We start from the raw sequence: 23611 nt of genomic DNA on the forward strand, positions 1-23611 counted from the left end.
AAAATAAAGTGTTACCGAGAACTTCAAGTTACGTTAACCACAAATCTTCTGTTGCTTTCGAATCAAAACCAGCTATTCTTAAAATCATGTTTTAGGGATATATTGGTAAACCTGTTTGAAAACAGTAATTTTGCAGTTTGGTGCATTTTGCTGCATGTTTCATAAATCGCTTAAAGCAAAACTGAAATATGTGGCTGGTGCAAATGGATTAGGCTGCGTTACAAAATATATCTGATAATCTGTGTCGTATGCATTTAACCTGAGTTTTACACTGATATCTATTAAACCTCAGCAAATTATTTGTTGTAATTACCGCATACCTGAAAATATAACTCATTTTTATATTTTACTGTGCCCCCTCTCTCTCTGTTGGTGAATCTTTCATATGACATATTGAGGTAATAAAATGTCTCTCCTTAGGGATGGCCACACTTACTCTAATTAAACACTTATGCTGCGACCTTATTGTGCCAGGCAGTTACCATAGAATCCTAATACATCTTCTGGGCTCCATGTCAAACTAGATTTCCCTTCTCCAATTTACAGAGAGAAGGGGAAAAAAGATGCAAGGTCATTACCACAGAGGGCCCAATTACATGAAATAATCTCCACCGTAAAAACAAGCTCTGCTGAGAGTTCGCCAAGTGACACAGAATACCTACAGCATTGTGTACGTGTGTGTTTGTGTGAGTGTAAGGAAGTTGCTGAGACATACACATGTAATATAAGAAGTGAATATGCTTGTAGCTGTCAGTAATCAACAACCTGATGACAATGAGGTCATTACAGCTTGATATTTTTCATACCATGCGGGCTAGATCAGGTTGCTGAGACTGAGATTAAGTTCTACATGGAAAAAGCATAGATATTGCATTTTTTAATGAATATTTGCATTTGTTCGGGTTTGAAGGGTTATTTCTCAAATTAACATTCCGTAATCATTTACTCATCCTCATCTCATTCTAAACCTATATGACGTTCTTTCTTCTGTGAAACACAAAAGGAGATGTTTTGTAAAATGTCCGAGCTGCTCTTTTACATGTAATAAAAGTGAATGGGACTAATGCTTCAGAAATGACACCACTGAAGTGATTTATATTGCAATCCAAATTAAGACAGAAAGTCATATGGGAGTGGAGCAACATAATGGCAAATAAAGACATTTTAGGGTGAATTTTTTTCTTGAATATGGGGTTAAAACTAGCCTAATAATGCCTAATAACTAGTGGTTGACCATTATGGATTTTTTGATGGCCGATGCCCATGCTGATATCTACAGAGCAGGTTAACCGATGGCCAATATAAAACCAATATAAGCCTGTATTTTCACACTATTTAATTTCAGATATTAAATAGTACATGCATAATTTCGGCAAATACATTTATTTTTTACATGATAAAAAAAACTGCTTACTGAAATCATTGGAATTAAATAACATAACCTTTGAAAAAAAATGTATTATTATTAAGTGCTTCACAAGGCAAAATGATAAACAAAAAATAAATAAATAGATAAAAGCACTACACTGACAATACTATTTTAAAATTAAATCTATAAGATACATTTTATTTCTACTTTATATTTTGGATAGCAGTTTCTTGATTATGCAATTCTATTATAGTATTAGAATTATCATAAGTAATGGTCTTAATATTTGCCTATCAATTGTTGGACAGAACTGTTAAACAAAGACCTCAAAAAATGGCAAATATTGGCCGATAATATTGGCCTTGGCAATATATCGGGTCAATTGCTATTACTAACCATTTAAAGGATGAAACTGTGAGTAAATGTGAACTGGAAGGAGGGGACGGAGAGTTTGCCAACTCTGGCCGAAATGTTGGTTCGCTCTTCGTAGAGGGTCACAGAGAGCACCCGTCACCAGCTGCCACAGGGGGAAAGACATTCATCCATCACACCTCCATATGCCGCCCATTACAGTCACCTGTTTTCACACCTGTCTAATGCCAGCTGACCTCTTTCAACATCTGTTTACCATGCATTAATTACTGTAGATATCAAGAGAGACTAATGCTTCTTTGAGAGTATTTGAACTGACAGCTTTAATCACGGTCTGAGCGGCACTGTGAATCTAATGAAGGATCATCAAGGAGAGGAAACTGTGACAAAAAAAGGCTCGCAAGTGAAGACAATGGAAAGGACGCAAAAGAAAGAAAGAGAATTACAGAGAAAGAAAGTGCCACTGCAGTTCTGTCGTGCCCCACATTTGTCCCATAGCCCGGCCCAGGACTGATGAGTCTTGCACTGCGATGTCACTGGGCCGTGCCCCATCATGCCACCTCCTTCAAAAGCACATAATAAATACACTCAATCACAGTGGCCCAGACACACACACACTCAATGGCAAACAGAGAGGGAATTAATTATAGACGTACATTAAATTACTTTCATCTCCTCCCCTTTTCCAGAGATGGGACACACACAGCGTAGTGACTGATGAAGCAGTATTTCAATACCTCCCTTAGCAACATGCGGGCTGGAACAGGCACACACACACATACGGACATCATCCTTTATGCTGCTCTGTGCCGCTTTTTCAGCTTAAACAGATCTTCGCTGATTGCCGTTTATTTCATCTGTGATCTTGTATTGTTATGTGGAGGCATCTGAAGACTACAGTAAGTCTAAATGCTGATCTCGGCACAGCAGTCTCACAGGGAAATGTCTCTGTAGCAACTTTTTTTTTTCACAACTGTTAAAGCACTGGCAATCCTTGGATATTATTGTGTGTACTTAAATACTGTTCTTTTGGACCTTTTATGCATCAAAGAATCCTGTAAATCATGGTTTGTATAAAAATATTAAGCAGCACAACTGTTTTCAACATTGATAATAATAAGAAATGTTTCTTGAGCATAAAATCAGCATATTAGAATGATTTATGAAGGATCATGTGACACTGAAGACTGGAGTAATGATGCTGAAAATTCAGCTTTGGATCACAAGAATAAATTGCATTCTAAAATATTTTCAAATAGAAAAGCTATTTTAAATTTAAATAATATTTCACAATATTACTGTTTTTACTGTATTTTTCAAATAAATGCACCTTTGGTGACGTTAAAGGGGTCATATGATGCGATTTCAAGTTTTCCTTTCTCTTTGGAGTGTTACAAGCTCTTGGTGCATAAAGAAGATCTGTAAAGCTGCAAAAACTAAAGTCTCAAATCCAAAGAGATATTCTTTATAAAAGTTAAGAGTCAGCCACACCTACCTAAAACGGCTCGTTCTAACACGCCCCCACATATCTATGTCACTATGTGGAAATATTAGCATAACGCCGCCCAAATGTGCACGCAAAGAAAGAAGGCGTGGTTTCAGGAACAGCAGTAGTGTTGCCGAAGCCATGTCAGGGAGACGCTGTGTGTTTCAATGCGAAAGCGAAAGCACTTTATTTGCCCTTCCGGAAGTAGATGCAATTAGGAATCAATCATATGACCCCTTTAAGAGAATTTCAAAAACAGTCTTACCGGCCCCACTTTTGAATGGTAGTGTAGATCATTTAAGATTTAATTTTTAACCCCACATGTTTAGCTTTGGGATGAATGATGTTTCTTTGTAAGAGTGTGTAGGAACAGTGGTCATATTGTCTTAATAATCAGGATATAAAATATATGAACCCCTTTTTTCATGCTATAGGACCCAAAAACCCTATCTAGCCCTTTTACTTGATACTGATATCCACCAAAAACAGAAGTAAAACATTACAAAAACAAACAAAAAACAATATTTTTAATTACTTACCAGTTACTTAGCCAATTAATTTTATTTCATTACTATATGGCTTTTATATCTTTAAAGTTGTAAAGTAGCCTATATAGATAAATATATATATAGTTCTGGAATGAAACTCTAGATGGTGCAGCTGATTGGTTCTCTCCTTTATCGGTACCCAATGAGCTTGCTGCTCAACATTCAAATATATGACTAATGCTTGCCGTAGCAGTAGCAGTTTGCTTCAGAAACCCTCCACCTTCCCCAGCTCCACCTGTATAGATCTGCTACGAGGTGATTCATGTATGCTATGTAAAAACAGCCATGATGCTTTGAGATGGAACGCGCACAGTTCAGTAAGCGAGCCTTATGTTGATTCAGCAGCCGCTGTGACTTTGACAGAGTCGTTGAATTCATTCAGTGAAAGATTTGTCAAACTAATTCAAAATTCATGAGTTCACGAGTCATTTTCAAGAGCCCGATTTATTACAAGAACTGGCTCACAGTGTAGTCTGTTGTTTGTGAGGAGCATTGCCAATGGCAAAGCAACAGCTCTGATGGATGCAGTGAGTTCATTAACTGAAGTATTCATCAGTATGATTCATGCCGCCAACTCCTGAGTTTTTGAGTCATTTAAATGATTCATTACAAGAACCGACTCATACGAGTCATTTGTACGTGAATCAGATAGGTCTGATTTCCTACAGTTTGTGAGGAGCGTCGCAGCTGAAAAGCACCGCTGTGACACAGTTATAACCACAAACCTAATAACTGAATTTGAGAACTTACATTTTTCTGCCATAAACACAGCACCATTTTCACACTTTGCCCGACCCACTTATTTCCACTCTGAAAACCACCGGTCTAAACGGATCATAGAGCAGCAAGATGTTTTAACATTATACATGAGCTCTGAATCCAACTTTTCTCTCATCAGTGTTATAAATGTTGGAGTTGATCTGGGATAAGGTTTTTTTTTTTTTTTTTGGTCATAGTGTGTATTAATGTGTTCTAGCATGGGTCATTTCATAACCTTTGGACACAAGCTCATAAAAAAGGAAAGCTCTGTAAAAGCCAGACCATGAAGGACAACACTTACAAACCAAAGCACTAGGGGATGGATGACGAGGGTGGGGGACATAAAAGACGAAGAATACAAAGGGTGCGGAAGGGTCGTGGAATCAAGCAGAGACAACCACACTCAACTAGCGTGCAGGCCTCTCTCAATCTCAAGGGCTTTCTTCTGCGTCCTTTGCCTTGTCCCCAGACCTTGAACAGGGCCTGCCTAATTTATTGGCTTGGCAATTTGCTGAATGTGAGAGAGAATGTGTGTGTGTAAAAAGGAGAGAGAAAAAGAAAAATACATTAGAGAGAGAGATATAGAGAGTTTTCAGCTCCAAGCTACTGGTTCAGAACATCCGGGACTCGCTTCATTAGCTAGTCACGCCCTTAGCTATGACATTTCAAAACTTGTTACCCAGCTTTCTAATTGGCGTGAAAAATTGAACAAAGCTCCAAACAGTCATGGCTGCATAGTAAATCCTGATCTGACACCATGTTTTTGTCCTTGAGAGAGGTTTTGTCCCCCTTTTATTCTAGTTGCCGTTCTATGGTCATTATCACAGTTTCCAAACATTCAAAATATTGTATTTCAGGGTTTCTGGTTGACAAGAGGTTAAATAGGCAAAGAATTTTAACAACTAAAGTTATTATTAAGACTCTGACTTTACATCATTCTAAAGTATTTTAAGGCAAATTTTTCCTGTGAACATATGCATTGGAATGAACTTTATTGGAAATGCAATTTTAAACAGAATGAAATAAAATTAGAAAGGAAAAAAAAAACAAAGAGCAGACTTGCTTAAAACAGAATAAATTAATTAGGCATGTTTTTGCACAAGAGACAGCTCTTTGAATTTCACAAATGTGAAAGACAGTCTTTTAAGAAACAATTTAAATATTTGTTCAAATACAGTTCATTAATAAAGAAGGGAGATGGTTTTGCAATTTTAATGTCTCTCTATGTTGTTTTCTATCTTTTTGATGCAGCCAATGTACGTGCTCTGTTTTTTGACCTTTGATCTTTGCTCTACCCCACAGAGCCCCTCTCATGAGCCGTTTGCCTCTCCCTGTCTGTTACGGTAGTCATTCACTGTGAACAAGAAGCAACCTGCAGTAAGAAAAACAGCACCATACAGGTCATACATGTTCCAGTAGTCGTCAAACCTGCCTACCATGCTTCCTGGAAGGTGTGGCAAGTGTTTTGTGTGCGTGTTAGAGCTGCATGATTCTGGATAACCTGAGAATCACGGTTTTTTTTTTTCTTAAATAGAGATCACGATTCTCCCATGATTCTGAACTAAACAAAGTAATGTGTGACAAAATATTAATTGCTGCAGTCTATTTAAAAGTTAATTAATTTGAATGAATTATTAAACATTTTAATATATGTGTATTTTAAATATATTTAATAGACCCATTTTTCAATATTACAATTATGAAAAAGTGGTTTGAATGAATGATTCAATGACTCACTCAATACTTCACTTGTTTCATTACTAGATGAATCAGCATTTTTGAAGAAATCTCTTGAATGAATGATTCAATGACAAATATGTTTTTTTAACAGTCACTTGTCACCAGTGAAACAATGCAATCGACACAAATGTTATTTGTAGCGCCAGTTACTTTCAAAAGATGATTTTCTCTATTTTGATCGCAACCATAGACATCAGTGTTTATATTTGAACTATAAACATTCATCCCAGTATTTCTGTGATCATATGAATGACTGTAAGAAAGAAATAATACTGTGTAGTTGAAAAGACTGTTTGTGAAGCTGTTTCTTACCTAACATTTTAGAAAGTATTTTAGTGTCATGCTAAAGTGTTTAAATGTTGATGATAATAAACAAAGAACACTACATTTTTCCTGCATATTTCTGCCCAGAAAAATTTACTAAATATTGAAGGGACATTAAAGATTGATGGAAATACTCTAGGTTTTCACCAAATTATTAAAGAAAACATTTTGTTGAAGAAAAAATATTTATATTTATAACACAGAATCTATATCATTCATTCAACCCCAGTGATAAGCAATTCCTAACAGATCAGCCGTGCTTAGGGAAACTCTGAGATGTTATAAAAAACATTTCTGTACGCATTGCTGCTGCAATTAAAAACCTTGAGCTAATGAGTTTTTCCGCTGTGCAGATGATGATGAGGGCGTTCTCTTTGCCCTTCGCTCTGTGTCACACCAAACAACCAACCGCCAGAGTTTGATTGATCACGTTCAGCGTTTCGGGGTGTTTGCCGATGACCAGGGCCCTCATTAGGACCTGTGCCTGATTGGTGCTCCGGTAATGAGTCTCCATTTGGTAGTCACCCCTAATTTTTTTCCTTTTTGTTTCCTAATGTATTCATTGGTTAATTATTACACAGGTAAAAGCATTTAATGAGTGAAGGGCTGATCTGAGATTCATTAAGAGCACAGAAAAGCAAAAGGCTAATTACTGCAATTTTCTGTCTTCTTCCTCATTAGTTTGACCTGCAGGTTTTGGCAGTGGGATACGGATTCGAGCTGGGGCATAAAGGGGAATGTAATGACTCTGTCCTGCGGAGGAGAGAGCTAAAAGTGTATTTGTGTGGGTATGCCTGTGGACGGGTGCTTATTTACTCCATTAAACATGGGTTTCAGAAAGGGGTCACAGCGCGAAACTAGTAGGCCTAAAAAATCCAGCTCATTATAAAACACAAGAATAAATCTGTTGAGGTGGGCACTTCCTGTCCAAATACAGGCCAATACGGCTTGTTTACTATGTGCCACCGAAACCGGAATTCGCTGCAATACGAGTCAGCCTTGTTTTCTCTCAGTTGATATGAAGAGTTCAGATGCAAATGCCTCTAAATCCCATCTGAAATGTTCATCTAAAATGGGCATTTTTATCAGGCTCCTATATTTATGTTCGGTTATTTCACTTTAATTGCATAGAAAAGGACCTATACATTGCTGAACCTAAACATAGAAGCCTAATAAAAATGCTCGTTTTAGATGAAAATTTCAGATGGCACTTAGAGGCTTTTGCATCTGAACTCTTCATATCCACTGGCTTGAGTTGCACATCTAGAACACTTTTTGAAAGTGTTTGTGCATGAATGTGTGAATTCTTTTGTCTTTCCTTGAGTTTTTATCTAGAAACTTCTAAAGAAAGCAAAGGAAAGTACAAAGAGACACTTCAAAAGTTCTACCATTACTGCTGATGTCCAACATACTGCATCAAGAAAGTAGGCCTATATACTGTAGACCCCTGTTGTAAGTAAACAATGTTCAAATGCACCAAAATGAGGACATCTTTTTTCCCCTTTGGATTCATGTAGTACAAAAAAAGTTATTTAGAAGTACAATAGAAGTCCTCAATAATAGCTGACCATCTGAGGTATGATGTAATGTGCTGCTAACACATACAGAGGCTTTGGTCAGCAGCCTAGGGTCCGTTGGGCAGTTCCTGGCATTTATTGTTGGCCGATTGGGATGGCGGTGAAGTAAGTGAGTGTGAGGTGAAAGGAGACTTCATTACGCCTCCAGCTACTTATGCTTGGAAAACGTTCCGTAATTTGTGCATAGAGCCAAATCCTCAAGCGGGCGTGCACCGCAACTCAAAGCGGGGCGACTTGATTCACAGCAGTAAATAAGCGTGACCAATTACTGCCTTTCTTTCCCTCCCCAAGCTCACCGCGAAATCTCACTCACCATCCATAATCCAATTCTGCTGGAATGTCTTGCAATAATGACACCCTGGAAAGCGTTACAGCACCACCTCTGTGTACTCACATTAGGCAGGCAGGCTACAGAGAGAGAATAACTGTTTTTGGCTCGGCTCTGATTTTGTTTGTTTTGTTCTGTTCCAGCTACTTTATTAAGCCTCAAGTCTGACCTTTTCCTTTGAGAGAAAAGTAAGGGAAAGTGAAGAACGGTAAAGCCACAGTAAATGTCATTGTCCTGCTATGCCTGAGACCAGCGGTTAATACCCATGGCGAGACAGGGGATAGAGAATATTATGGTTGACTCAGATGAAGAAAGCTTTGAGGCTTTTTTAGCTTTGGGTTGAAAAGGGAGAAAAACAATAGCTTACCGACCTTTTGGTCATGGCCCTTAAATCATATTATAATGATTAAATATTTAAATACTATATAAATGTAATGAATAGATGTATAACAGATATAGTACTTCAGTGTTGAATATAATATTTAAATATGAATGTTTCTGCTCCAACTTACCAGAACCTGAAAAAACTAATTTCATATTTCTACTTGTTCTCAATGGTTAAGAATACTTTAATATTAAATATTGTATAAATGTAATAAGTATAAATATACACACAGTTCAAAATGGGTTATTTTGGGGTTTATTTAAATAAATTTATACCTTTATTCAGCAAAGATGCATTATATTGATCAAAAGTGACAGTAAAGACCAATTGTACCAATTTTATTTTAAATAAATCCTGTTCTGTTGAACTTCATATTCAATCCTGAAAAAAAGTAAAATGTAAAAATGCTGTTTTCATACAAATATGAAACTGATCTGCGTCAATAAGAAATGTTAATCAAATAAGCATATAGAATGATTATGAGGGCTGCTGGGGGAAAAAATCATACCAACTCCAAACTTTTGAACACCAGTGTGTGCATATAATTGTTATATTGAAATGTTTAAAATATATAAAATATTTAAATATTAAAGGTTCAAATCTCTTCACAAAGATATACTCTTCTGCCATATATAAGAAGTTTTTGAGTAGAACCATTCAACAAGTTGCCAAAGCTCAATTTGGTCCAAAAAGCACCAACCATGATGAATGCAATCCCCAAGAAAAACTGGATTCACCACTAGACCATGACTAGGGGCACAAAACAAATGGGACATTCAAGCCAGAATCCAGTTGGTAGAGGCCAGTACACTAGTTCCAGGCCTGGCAAATGTGTCCACTGAGGCAATAATATCTAAATAATGGTGGTGAGTATTCATTCAAGTCACAATGTTTGGCTGATGGGGCACAGTGGATGATGTTGAGCACACAGCCAGTTACCTAAATTAGGAAAAAATAATAATTTGGGAAATACATGCTGATGGCTTTAAAACTGCCCCACTTGTCACAGTTAGTCCTACACTAAACTGTTTGGGCTGCGCAAATCTATATCTGCTGCAAGAAAAATGCTGATATTGATAATGCAATTTGAAAAGTCATGTTTGATAAATCACTTTTTACTATAGTGTGCTTCGTAATAGGCTAACACAGTCTGCCATCTCAAAAGAGTTCATTAAATATCAATTTGTGCTCTTCAAAACAATGTTTAATCGTGAGGTTGGTTGAAAAAGATTTAACAATGACAATGAAAAAGAATGAAAGCCTAGTTTTGGACTAAAAATCGATTCTAAGCTGAAAATGAAGTATCACTTAACATTACTCAGCTTTAATATGTATTGAAAACTCTTGTTCGGCCAGCCAGGATTAAGACAAACAGATAAAACATTGCTGATTTAGAGGAGCCAGAAGAAGACTGGACTTCTTGCCATGGCAGCAAATCCATGTGCTAGGGGCCTTCTGGCTTGGAAATACATCCCAGTAATCATCAGGGAATTAAGGCCGAAGGCTGAAGGAGAGCCCAAAGCCTGTGAAAAATAAAGATTGAAACCAAATGAGTTCCATTTCCAAGGCTAGTGTGGCCATTCCTAAATGTGGTGTGGTCTATGATTAAATTAAGACCATTTCTGCTCTGTGCACATTAGGGTTCCATTTCATTTCACATTGGCAACTAAAAACTCATTAACGGAAGCTGAAATAATTTCAGAAATGATTCCTCTATTTAAATGGTAATAAATTAGAGACTCTGGACAATTCACTGGGCACTGCATCCTTCACCAAAAAAAATCAAATTTAATGCCGCTTCATCTTCCAAATTAATATCACACTCGTCTTCAACTACAGAGAGAGATGTAGGTAAAGGGAGAGAGAGGTTTCGCATTTCAGAAGTTTTTTGCTGAACAATAATGTCGATAAACCTTTGAATATGAGTCTTCTTGTTTTAATGAAGTCACTTTGTGAAATTCAGAGATAATTGAGATCATGTAACACCACATCCCAGAAGCAAGGGTTTAGGGCATTACAGGCATCAGAAGACATCAGAGGCAAACTATCTTTTACTGTTGTCAGCATGATGTATGTGTGAAAGAGGTTGAGAATTCCAGGAAGTGACAACTTTCCTGTCAGAAGGAGCCAGTCAGCATTTCTCAAATTATATGGATGAGTTCCTGAAAATGTTAAAGGAGAGGGGGTGACACTTTTTGTGGAAAGTTTTGAAAACGTTAGAAGTGCTTTCACACATACAGCACTTTCTGGAACTGCATTTTTTCCATTTAGAGGTCACCTGTGAACGAGACCCATTGTCAAAACGGCGGCAGATCAGCTCTGGCAGTTCGCTGGCTTCAGAAGTTGTAACATTGCCAGATCAGTTCTGTATTGATGCTTTGTGTGAACAAACCTGTAAGATTAATGGTTTGAGCATGTGCAAAGTCAAGAGTTCGAGCCAATAGTAAAGTTCTGTAGAAGCTCATGCAGTTACTCCATGCCGTTTAGTTATAAACCTGAGACATGGGAGTCAAAAAAACGTGATTGTAGAAAGACATTTTGTCAGCTTGGACAGATGTTGAAACATGATGTTTTATTAGCAAGGTTCAGGAGGAGCACAATCAGATAATCAACCAATTCAGCACAGGTGGAGCTCGTCTAGTTGATCAACTTAATTAGCTTGATATGTATATATATACACAGCCAACTCACCTGGGGCGGGGGGTCTCTGTGTTTGGGCTATATTCCGAGCTCGGAGCACCTCCTTCAAGACAGCACGCCAAATATGCATACTATTTGCTAAATCCTATTATATGCAAGTGCAAACTCATGAAAAAGCTGTTTAGAAGTCACCCTAGACCCTACGTCATTTTCCTAAATGCATGTTTTTACTCTTATTGAGAACAATTCATACATGCAAATGTTTTTCTTTTTTTTTTTATCAAAACTTCTCTTGTGATGTATGTCTGACTTCTCCAATCACTGGATTCGACTTCTTCAGTCTCTAAGCTTGCATTCAGATCTGCCCCATCCAGCAGTCGCGACACCCTGTAGCACACGACTGGTTGCCCAATGACCCTAAGCAGGGTTGGGCTTGGCCAGTACCTGGATGGGAGAACTCCAGGGAAAACTAGGTTGCAAGCAGGAGGAGCTCATCCTGTGGTCTGTGTGGGTCCTACCACCCCAGAATAGTGATGGGGACACTATACAATAAATGGATGAGGCATTAAACCGAGGTCCTTACTCTCTGTGGTCATCAAAAAATCCCATGGCACTTCTCATAAAGGGTAGGGGTGTCCTGGCCAAATTCCCTCATTGGCCCTTATCATTTGTGGCCTCCTAATAGTCCAATAAAACATTGACAGCCAGTCAGAATTCACCTGACTTTAAAGCGCTTGAGCATTTAAAGAGGTAGACAACAGGACAGCAGTGGCCACTTACAATAAACAGAACTTTATCATTCTTGGTCTGAACAGGCCTAAACTGCACATACTTTGAGCCATAATAGTGGTGCTTGCTCTAGTATTTAGTTATTATTAATAATTTAATAAGTTATTGCTCTTATGCATCACAGCATGAAAATCATCAAATATTTTGTGATTCATAGTAGTGTTAGTAATGTTAAGTTGCATGCTTGGACTGAGTATTTAGGCTTACAGAAAGCGTTTACAGTCACTGCTGCACTTTGGGATGCCATGTAGCCACAGAGGCCACTAATTCCTTCTTTATCTATACTCCCGTCCTCTGTGGCAGGGTAATGAGGCTCGCTGGGCAGTCCTTCAGGGCTGGCACATGCACCACACTCCTGTCCCGGGGCAATGGGATGGCACAGACGTAATTACATTCAGAGAATGAAAATGAGAGAAAGAGCCAAGTCAGAGGTCTACAGGCCATGTTCTTTTCCCTGAGCATGCATGCTCAGCGCTCCGAGAAGGGACAGTGGGACCATGGTGATCTGCGGAGACTTGTTTTAGAAGTTCACAGAGACCCAAAGGCCTAAATAATGAGAAACAACTGGAAATCTGGCTTTCGCTAAATAAAGCCCAATGATATATACTCCAGAGTGCTCATCTACTCACCCTTCAGCAATATCAACCAAAACATGTTTGGCTGTAAGTTGGACAAATTACTTTCAGTGAGGTGGCTTTTCAGGCAATTTGAAAAAGGAAAATTTCACAAAACTGCAATGGAAACAGTTTTTTTCGCATTTACAGGTCACCTGGCGTGCATAAAATTCACGATCATTCTTTAATGTACTATAACCTCCAAGAAACACTTTATAGATGGTCGCTCCCAAGTATAAAGGGCTTTCCTTGCCAATATCGCTTGGATAACCCCATTTACTCTGCGGTGCATTAGGCTCCGCCATGGCTACCAGAGCTGATCGCTGCCACTCTAGTCAATGCTTGTGTTTATAAGCGTCTCTCCGTGTTGCTTCGCAAAAATTTAAATGCCTGCATCTCCTTCGATTAAAAATACTGGCTAGTACAGTGGCTGCAATACACGTAAACCTACCAACATCAGTCACCATCATTTATCACAAGAGGAAAAAGAGTATGTTTTAGTAGCATTAGATTTGGTTAATGGAAACACTGTAATTTAGCAATAGTTCTTTATCAACATTTATAAAATATCGCAAAAGTTTTGTGCAAATCTGTAATGGAAGCACATCTAGTGAAACTTTGAATCATTCAACCGATTTTTCAAAAACGAATTCATACAGGAACAAAATGCCACTATGAGTCAGTTACTTCTACTGTGGGTTCTGGTGCATTCAAGTCCTCCTGGGAAGTTTGTAGACTATTTACCAGTTGGAAAAGTCGTAACTAATAACTTTGATTGAAGTGAAGATAGCAATATAATTTTTTTGCATAAAATTCAACAAGATTTTATATCTTGACCTCTAGATCTACAAATGTGTAAAGATTGTGAATTGAATTTTGCTCTTTTTTTTATTGAACATTAATTTATGAAGATGCTGTAAATTGAATCATTACATATTCGTACTATGGTACAATGTGTACTAATTGTTCAATACCTTTTTGAGGTGGAATTTTCAGAATGTGTGAGGTGCTGCATAATATGGAAGATGTGAGTGTGACGGTCAAACACATCCATCTAGTACTGATAAACAATGTAAAAACAGCATAGTGTAAAGGATGGCATTATGTATTAATAATAATTGTGTCTAAAATGTAAGTTACTTGTTATTAAGTTGTTCATTAAACCATTTATTTTATAAAAGCAATGTCACAAGAGGCTGGTCTGAGGAACAGCACTCTTTCTATTGCTTAATTAATCAGTAATGAAAATGTACAGCTCTTAAAGTATCAGACCGGTTGCTTGCTTGTGTGCAAATGTGTGACAGTGTTTTTAATACCGTAGCAACACCTCACGTCACTAGCTCCGAACACCTGCCTGCTCATATAGCGATTCATTACTCACATGACATGGAGATGGAAAAACAGCAAACGAAAGAAAAGCATTTTAATGAGAAAGATTTGTTCAGTACCATTACGCCCATAAACTCTCAAATATCAGTCACCTACAAGATTGCTTCTCAATTCATCTCATGTCCTCTCTAACTGTAATAAAACCCATTCCTGATGACACCTATTAGGTCACAGTCACGTATCGTATTGAAGAAAACAACTCCGAGCAAGAAGAGAAACTTACCAGCTAAATGATGCACATCAGTCTGCTAGTTTTTTTTTTTTTTTTTTTTACTTTTTCTTTTTGTCATATAGCCTGGGTTTTAAAAGATTCATAAAACATGTATAATTTTGTATTTAGTTTACATTTTTTAATGTTTCTAAATAATGGTTCTTAATAATGTTTCATTCATTTGAATAATGATCTCATTAACATTATATAATGTAAGTTGGCAAAGAAGAAATACAAGAAATGCAATATATATATATATATATATATATACATATATATGGTCTTTAATAATGTTTAATTATTATAAATATGTGTTTAATGGCATATTTTTTCTAAGTAGTCTATTATTAATGAAAGCCAGTATCATTGATACCAATAGTGCTACTGATGTCTCTATTAAATGCATTTTCCCATTAAGTCATTAAATATAGCCATTTAACTTTACAGTATAACTGAATTTAATAGGCTTTGAAAACAAATTACAAATTGTATATGCATAAACTATAAATTGAATATAGATTAATCTTTATTCAAGCTACTACATTTTTAGCGAAGAGCGAGTGATCTCTGTCTTTTGTTTTTGATTTACATCAATGACAGGCTGCAGCAGGTTTTACTTTAAAAGCAGTGCTGTCTTTTTAAAACCTGATACACATGACATATATATGATATGCACACATATGGGCATTATTAATATTCTGCCTAGATGATGACCATGAGCAATTTACTTTTCCTGTGTAATCAGTATTTATGTTCAGGTCAGCTTAGGCCTTTGCAATTGTTGTTATGAGTACAAATAATTCGTATGACTGATCTTTTTAAAGCATCGTGAAGACAGTTTTGGAATGAATTGGAAAACACATTTATCCTAGACTTAAAAAAAACAATTCAGTCAATCAAACAATCAAAACATTTTGGATTCTTGTTTCACCCCTAGGACAGAAAATTCATCAAATTTCATCTACCTTACAATGTCACAGTGAAGGAACAATAGAAAACATCAATCAAAAGTGATTACTACATGCGCGTCTTTCCAGGCTTACAAAATATACAACCTCTCATAACTCAGCATCTCTCATAAACATAAGGAAGATTACACGTTTGCGAGACATGGATCATTTTCAACGATTACAGTTACCAGCTGACAACGGCGCGATTATCCTTCATTGCAAATGCTTACAACCTTGAAAAGCTTTTGCGATTGTGTTTAGGTTATAAATTACATAGGAAACCGCATGTCCTCATGAATAAGCACCAGACATGAATAAGTTTCTTACAGGAACGGCTCGAAGGAAAAAAATGGGATGAAAAATACAAGCATGAAAGTCCTTCATTTCACATGAGCTGCAGGCATTCATGCTTTCCTTGCATTCTGATTGTCTCCATCGTAATGGATTTCGTTTTTATGTCATTGCTTTCTAAACAAAAGAAATAGCAGTTGTGCATTTGTTTCGTTTCTGTGAGGTGGGCTCTCTGGCGGTATCAGGGGTCTCTCTTCCATTACACTTCCAACAGCCCGACTGCCAAAGTCAAAGCTGCTCAGGTGAGCTTATGATGGAGCTCCAGCTGGGAGCATTTGTTTTGTGTGTGTGGTAGAGAAGCGGTGGAAGCGTGTCTGATGTATTCCTGCTGTCTTTCTTCCACTGCATATAGGGTGACATTGGAGAAAGTGAAGCCAAGGGCAGTATGATGAAGCCCTCTACCTTTGCTATTACACATGGGACTGCTGGGTCTCACACTCGTTTTCTCCCTTCTCTCGCTCTCTGGCTTTTTTTTTTTTTTATATATGTTCTTCCTGCGTGCTGCTGGCATAATAGACACTTAGGAGCCTGTTTATATGGTATATTAGATATGTAATATATTTGTCAGTGTCGATTGTGTCTTAAAATAAATTCTGAACTGTTTTTTTTTTTTTTTTTAGATTTGAGAGCAGAAGTCTGCTAGATAAGTTGACAAGTTAATTTTCTAATTTGTCACAATTTTGGAGCAAATGAATATTCAGTTCTCCTCCTAATTTGATGATAAATAGGTTTCTGTTGAATAATTAAATTGCACATACCCCAGCATGAGGGAGAAACTCTTTAAAGGGGTCATATGATGTTGCTAAAAAGAACATTATTTTGTGTATTTGGTGTAATGAAATGTGTTTATGCGGTTTAAGGTTCAAAAAACACATTATTTTCCACATACTGTACATTATTGAACCTCGTCGATTTTTACAAAGCTCATCGGTCTGAAAAGCGAGGTGTGCTCTGATTGGCCAGCTATCCAGTGCGTTGTGATTGGCCGAATACCTCAAGCGTGTGACGGAAATGTTACGTCCTTACCATATTGTGATGCCTGCGGCAACCACTTGTGACGACCACGGGCTGGACTCTGCTTCGTCCGCGGTGAAAGCCGATCCGGCAATCCACAGCACGAAGTTGATGTATTTCCTCAGCAACCAGCACAGATCAGCTCCAGGCATGACGAAGCAATATCGTCCTCTTTTGGAAGACCAAACAAAGTAGTTTCGCTTTCACAACGAATCACACAGCGCCTTCACGACATGGCGGCGGCGGCAACAATACTACAGCGAGAATAAGTTACGCCTTCTTTCTTTGCGTGAACATTTGGGCGGCGTTATGCAAATCTTCCCACATAGTGACATAGACATGTGGGGGCGTGTTAGAACGAGCCGTTTTAGGTAGGCGTGGTTGACTCTTAGTTTGTATAAAGAATATCTCTTTGGATTTGAGACTTTAGTCTTTGCAACTTTACAGATCTTCTTTATGCACCAAGAGCTTGTAACACTCCAAAGAGAAAGGAAAAATTGAAATCGCATCATATGACCCCTTTAAAGTAGATGGTCAATTCACATGAAGCCAAGTGAGATGAAAGCAGAAACTCCAGTCAGATCGATATGATTGTAAGCTCAGGCTGATTTATGAGACATAACCACTCCATAGACAGAAAAGCAGTGAAAACAGCCATTCTTTAAAAATTGATAGGCACAAAGAACTGAAAGGAGCATTGAATGAAGCCTGGGTTTGTATTTTCTTTCCCCTATTTGTGATTTTATATTAAAAGAAAACTAGCTGCCTAGATCACTAGAAAAGCATTCTCCTTACTTTACATTCATAGCTTCTTTCTACATATGAAACATTTTAAAGGGTGCAGTGTAACACTGCACCGAATGTTTGCTGAAACAATACAATGACTTTGCTAGTAGCACCCAAAAAATAAGGCTGTTTATCAGCCAGGACATGCAAGCAGTGCCATAAATAATAATAAAGAAGTACCTAAGACCATATATTTCATTGTTATAGTTATTGTAATAGTGCAAGAAGTTGGAGATGACATAAAATTTTCTCTGTGGCTTGTTTTATATACATACATATATACAATACCGAAAATGACTTTAAGCGACATTGCTATTTTTTAACATTATTATGCCATATTTATTGTTACATATTTTTTAAACCTCATATTAGTCGAATGATTACATGTAATATTTGCACTTTTAAAAATGTATTTGCATATAGGGCTAATTCCATATAAATTTTAAATGTACAAAATCTTAAAAAAAAAAAAGTTTTCAACTTCCTATATCAGTTCTTTACTCATTGCAAAAAATACCAGCACTACTCATTTACTTTTTATTTTTCAAATTATGTGCAAGGTGAATTTCACAGTAGAGATCAATGAATGTTTACTAAACTCTCACACCATACATACATACAAGCAAACCAATTACATAAAAAAATGAACAAAATGTAAAGCAATAATGCAAAAGGAAAAGAAAACACTGTTTAAACTTCTGTGGATAAATTAACTGCAAGCTGTGACAAATGGAAGAACTGGCTGTAGAGCATTCACACCGGCAGCAGCCAACAACACAAAAGTATAATTTAGAAATTCTTTCCAAGCTTTTATTTAACATCTAGACAGACTGGTGTTTTGGAAAGTAGCACTGCCATAACTTATTTTCTGTAATGCTTTGTGTTCTTTAAGACTGACGCAATCACAAAGAAACACACAAAAAAAAATGCTTATATTATGTTTTGTGATTCACAATTTTTTAACAGAGCAAAATCATAAACTCTAACAAACCTAAGAGTAAATATTAAAATTATGAAGAAAAAAAAAAACACACCCATCTGAAAGGAGGGAAAAAAAAAAAAAATCTATTCAACAAAAAACATTTTTTAAACTGTGCAAGTACAGCAAACATATGGTACAGTATATTACACATAAAACAAACCATTTAAATACAGTACTGTGTATCGACAATAATCCTGAGAAGTGTCCATTTCTGGTTCCCGTGCTACTGAGCGTATGCAAGTATGTGAAACGTGCGGCAACTGCACCAAAGCCAATGCAATTTCTCATCCCTCTCCCTCCACCAAAGCCCCAGATGAAGCTGGGCCTCGCAGGCGCACAAAGAGCCCGACATGAGAGCGCATCAGCTGTCCTATTTAAAGATGCCGTTCACCACGTCCTCAGTCTCCGTGTCTGAAAACAGAGCGCTGTATTCTGAGAAGCTCTCAAGGGAGGAAATAATGTAGTGCAAAATCAGGAACCTGCATGACGAAATAAACATGAGGCTGGAAAAACAACACAATAACTTATAAGACTGACATCTTTTGGAATCGTCAAGCAATGACAAATGGCTGTAAAATCACTGTATATTCTGTACAAGATTGTCAAAAAGCAGCACCAAAAACAATTCTTCTTCTCTGTAGTTTGAGACTGGAAGATGAGGGGATGGAGGGAACAAAGAAAGAAAGTGTTCATTTACAGGGAAACGCTAAAATAGGAGGACTGGATTCATTTGCGAAACAGACCTTTCCTAAAGTCAAAGCACCTTAGTGCAGAAGCAAACTGAACTGTAAGACTTTATAGTGGCTTTTCTCACTCCATCACTGATGCCTGGGCTTTTCATGTGAACAGGCACTGTAACATCCCTGGCTAGCAACACTTCTCATTGAACATTAACCAACCCATGATGGCAAAACAAAGGCCATTTTTCTGGAATTATTTGTTTCTAATGCACTTTATCTAAGGAACAATGACAGAACACCGGTTATTGCTGCCACGGGGTGCAGGCTAAGACTCCTTGAACACGTTTTGGCATTTTGGAGGCATCTATAGGTTTCAGATACGAGGAGTCAATAAATGACAGTGGAATGTGAGCATCCACATTTTGGCCACCTCTTCTCCAACACTATCGGTGTTCTCTCCTGATCTGAGCCATGTTTGGCGGTCAACAAATTGCCCACTTTTGATTTCAGCTACACAAAGCTGGTATCCTTTTTTTCTTCTCCAATATGGAGACGGAGTAAAATCTTGTAACCTCACTAAAGATCTGGCTGGTGATGCGAAATTGCGAAGATATAGATTTCGATGTGGGAGCTGCACGAAACATCATAAAAGCAGAGTCCAAATGAAAATTAAAAACTGCTGCGATGTTTTAGCACATGGGTTGACTTAAAAGGAAAAAGAAAAAAGATTTACAAAAAAAAAAAACCACACCTTGGCATATAAATTGCTTTCCATTAATAATCAAAATTCTCTAACTAAATTCTTAAGAAAACCACAAAGAGTCAACTTATTCAGCTGAAAACCTGAAAGAAATGACAATAAAACTCAGTATTCACACTAACAGTGAGCAAAAATGCTCATCATACCCGTATGAATATTTATAGCTTTACATATTTATTTTTTTCACCTATTTTTTTTCTCAACTGCTGACACACTGCTTGTCCTTAAGGACATCAACTGCTCATGTTCGCCAACAACCCAAGCCAAAACAGAAACAAAAACTTAGATATAAAGGAGCAGAAACGACTCAAAATCTGCAAAAAAAACTAAAGATAATTGCACTTATCATTCACTTTTCTAACTGTAAAACAAGCGATTGTGTCTAACATAAAATACTGCTTTTTTTTTTCTTTTTCAAACAGCACCCTCAAGTTTATTGATTGAAACCTTTAACGCTTTAAGACTTCCCCTGCAGTTCTGGTGTTGGGGACACAAACAGCACCATGTATTGAGCAGTACCATCATCCCTCTTCTCCAAAAATATTGATCAGCTGTCTCAAACAGCACATCCTCGACGCTCACAGCACTTTCTGAAGACACTGAGGGTATAGTTTGGCCACCACACACTCAAAATGGCGGCCGAGGTCCCAGAGGCGGTCCGGCGTCTCATAGACCTTTGTCCATTGGTCAGCTTCATCGTCGTACTGGTAGAGAGAATTCTTGCGGCTGGTACGAAACACGTGTTCTTCTACCATGACTTGCGTAGCCCGAACAAACAGATGCAATCTGCCCTGAAGCAGAAGCACCTTGATGTAGGGGCTGGTCGCTTGCTCGAAGGGGAGGTCTCTTTTACGGCACCAGGTGTTCTGCTCGATGTCGTACACCTCCACGGTAAACGTGCGCTGGTGGTTTCTGCAGATGCCTGCTATGTAGTAGATGCAGTTTTTGTACAGGGCGGCCAAGCCTTGAGTACGGGGAACTTTCATGGACGGTAAATGGCCCCAGTAGTCTTTGCGTGGGTCAAAACAGAAGAAGTATTCTCCTGGGAAAATGTCATAAAAAAAAGAATGATCAACATCCACACGGATAGCCAAAATGGCTAAATATGTAATTAATATCACAAATTAGTCATTTATATTACGTAGCACCAAAATTAAACTACTTGTCCAAAACTGAAAATTCTGGACTCACAAGGTTGAAAACGTTTTTGAATATTTTTTTTGAAAATATTTTGAATGACCTTTTTATTGTTATATTTTTGCTTTCATTTTAATCTTAGTTAAATTTTCAGTAATTTTGTTTTTGATTTTTGTCATTTTTATTTATCTTTTTTTTTTTTATATTAGTATTTAAATTTTTTGTTTATTTTTATTTCACTGTTAGTTTTTAACATTTATTTTCTTTCCAGTTAGTCATTATAGTGCTTCAAACTAAAATTGCTGCCTTGGCAACTAACTGCTTATATAAACTAATATTTATATTTTATTTCACATTTATTTCAATTAACAAACATGTCTCGTTTTATTTAGATTTTTTATATATAACTTTACCTTTTTCAAACAGGTGTGATATTACATAGGCAACAACTGTTGACTAGAGAAAGCATGTTTCAGTGTGTAATATCGACTTTAAACAGTCTTTATTTCAATTTCTATGGCATTGTCTGCTGAAAATATTCAGTGGCTGAAATTTCGGTCCATCCCTAATATGAAATACTAGTCTAGCTCGTTTGTGCTCTCAGTTATTGCCGATTTTGCTGAGAGAGGTGAACCCACCTGACCTTTTTATCCAAGCAGAGCAAAAAAGACATGACAGGCCAATGAATTACAAGGATATACGCGTTTGCACACTTTGATGACCCTGATTCCAGGTGACTCTGCAATAACCCCACTTACCTTGCAGCACATAGATGCGGTCCTTATACTCTACTGTGCTGTGGAACTCCATGGCCACCGGCATGGGACTGACCGCTGTCCAGCAGTTGTCTCTGGCATCATAGCACTCCACAGATTTCAAAGCATTTCGTCCGTCCCCTTCATACACTCGACCACCCATAGCGTAGAGTTTCCCGTAGCAGTGCACTAACCTGCAGCCGATGCGTGCCCGCAGCATGGGCGATCGCGGGAGCCACCTGTTGCCAGCATGCTCGTACTGCCAGAAGTCACTCTCTGCGCGATGGTCGATGCACACCTCACTATTGCTCGGCCGATAGCCTCCAGCGATGAAGATGTCGTTCTCTGACGAGACCAAAATGCCAACCTCTCTGAGGTCATTAGGTGGCTTGCAAAGCTTGTACACCTTACCGGCAACAATGTCCAGGCAAGGCACGGTCTGCTTCTTCCCTGAGTGCTTGTGAGCCGCATCGAAGCAGATGACCATCTCGGATGCAGTCATACCCAGCCGTTGCGGGCAGCCATTGAGCCGACCCTTATCCGAGGGATCCCTGGACAAGGCCAGAGCGAAGGCTGGGGGTATACGGCTCAGAAAGGCCTCGTCTAGCAGGGGCAAGCGGATGCATTTGGCAAAAACCTCAGGTAAATCTGCCTCCCGACGTGAGCAGTCATACTCCAACCAGTGCACGATGCTTTCGTACACGTGCTCCTCTTTTTCCACGTTCAGATCGTCACTGTTGAGAATGCTGACCAGCTGTTCTTTGGTCAGATGAAGGAACTCCTGCTCTCCCATCACGCACAGGAACTTCTTGCGGATGTAATCCTGCGAGCGCTCCCGCAACTCCTGGTGGCCGTAAGCATCTGCGAACATGAAGACCCCAATGCAGTTCTGAGGGTCCAAACGGCTGATCATGAACTGGGCACACTGGTCTTGGAGGGCTGGGATCTGGAAGATGCTGGCGGCAGTGAACAGTGCCTGCACGTTAGACTCGGTGAGAGTGACACGTGAGGTGTAAGCGTAGTCCAGAACCAAATGCATGGACTCCGACTCCACGCCAACAATCCGCACCTCCCGCTGACTGCTCTCTGTAAGGCCACTTGTGAACATGGATCTGACAAAAGATAAAACAAACACCATTGCCATGTGAACAAAACAAAATTTTTACGACAGTATGCGTTTAGTCAACTGTGGTTCTACAATGTGCGATTCCATTCCAGTACTTAACTCAAACATGTTCAAGTCTAAATAAGTGGCACTCCAAAGCTTTTTTACATTTACATTTTTTACATTTAATGTGTAGTTTGCTAAAGGGGTCATATGATGCGATTTCAATTTTTCCTTTCTCTTTGGAGTGTTACACGCTCTTGGTGCATAAAGAAGATCTGTAAAGTTGCAAAGACTAAAGTCTCAAATCCAAAGAGATATTCTTTATAAAAGTTAAGAGTCAGCCACGCCTACCTAAAACGGCTCGTTCTAACACGCCCCCACATACCTACATCTTTGCATAAGATTTGCATAACGCCGCAAAAATGTTGTTTGTCATTTCTCCGATCACAAATGCAGACATGGTTTTATGTTTACACGGCGCGATGCAACGTAACGCGTAAAAAGACAGTATAAGTCATTATAATCCATAATTATGTCCCCACTGGATGCAACGAATA

General features: G+C 38.1%; 1 protein-coding gene across 1 annotated transcript in view; it reads right to left on the bottom strand.

Moving 5' to 3' along the window:
* Positions 1 to 20453: 20453 nt before the first annotated feature.
* The window catches only part of LOC107656060 (kelch repeat and BTB domain-containing protein 8-like), a 5610-nt gene continuing 2452 nt past the window's right edge, over positions 20454 to 23611 (bottom strand). Inside the window, exons 3-4 of the mRNA XM_016443730.1 lie at positions 21950 to 23058; positions 20454 to 21096 (exon numbers count right to left, since the gene is read on the bottom strand). Of these exons, the coding sequence (XP_016299216.1) occupies positions 20633 to 21096; positions 21950 to 23058 (1573 nt within the window). The 3' untranslated portion in view covers positions 20454 to 20632. The remainder of the gene's footprint in view (positions 21097 to 21949; positions 23059 to 23611) is intronic.

This window comes from Sinocyclocheilus anshuiensis, unplaced genomic scaffold (assembly GCF_001515605.1).
Source record: "Sinocyclocheilus anshuiensis isolate Anshui unplaced genomic scaffold, SAMN03320099.WGS_v1.1 scaffold51, whole genome shotgun sequence".
NCBI classification, from domain to species: domain Eukaryota; kingdom Metazoa; phylum Chordata; class Actinopteri; order Cypriniformes; family Cyprinidae; genus Sinocyclocheilus; species Sinocyclocheilus anshuiensis.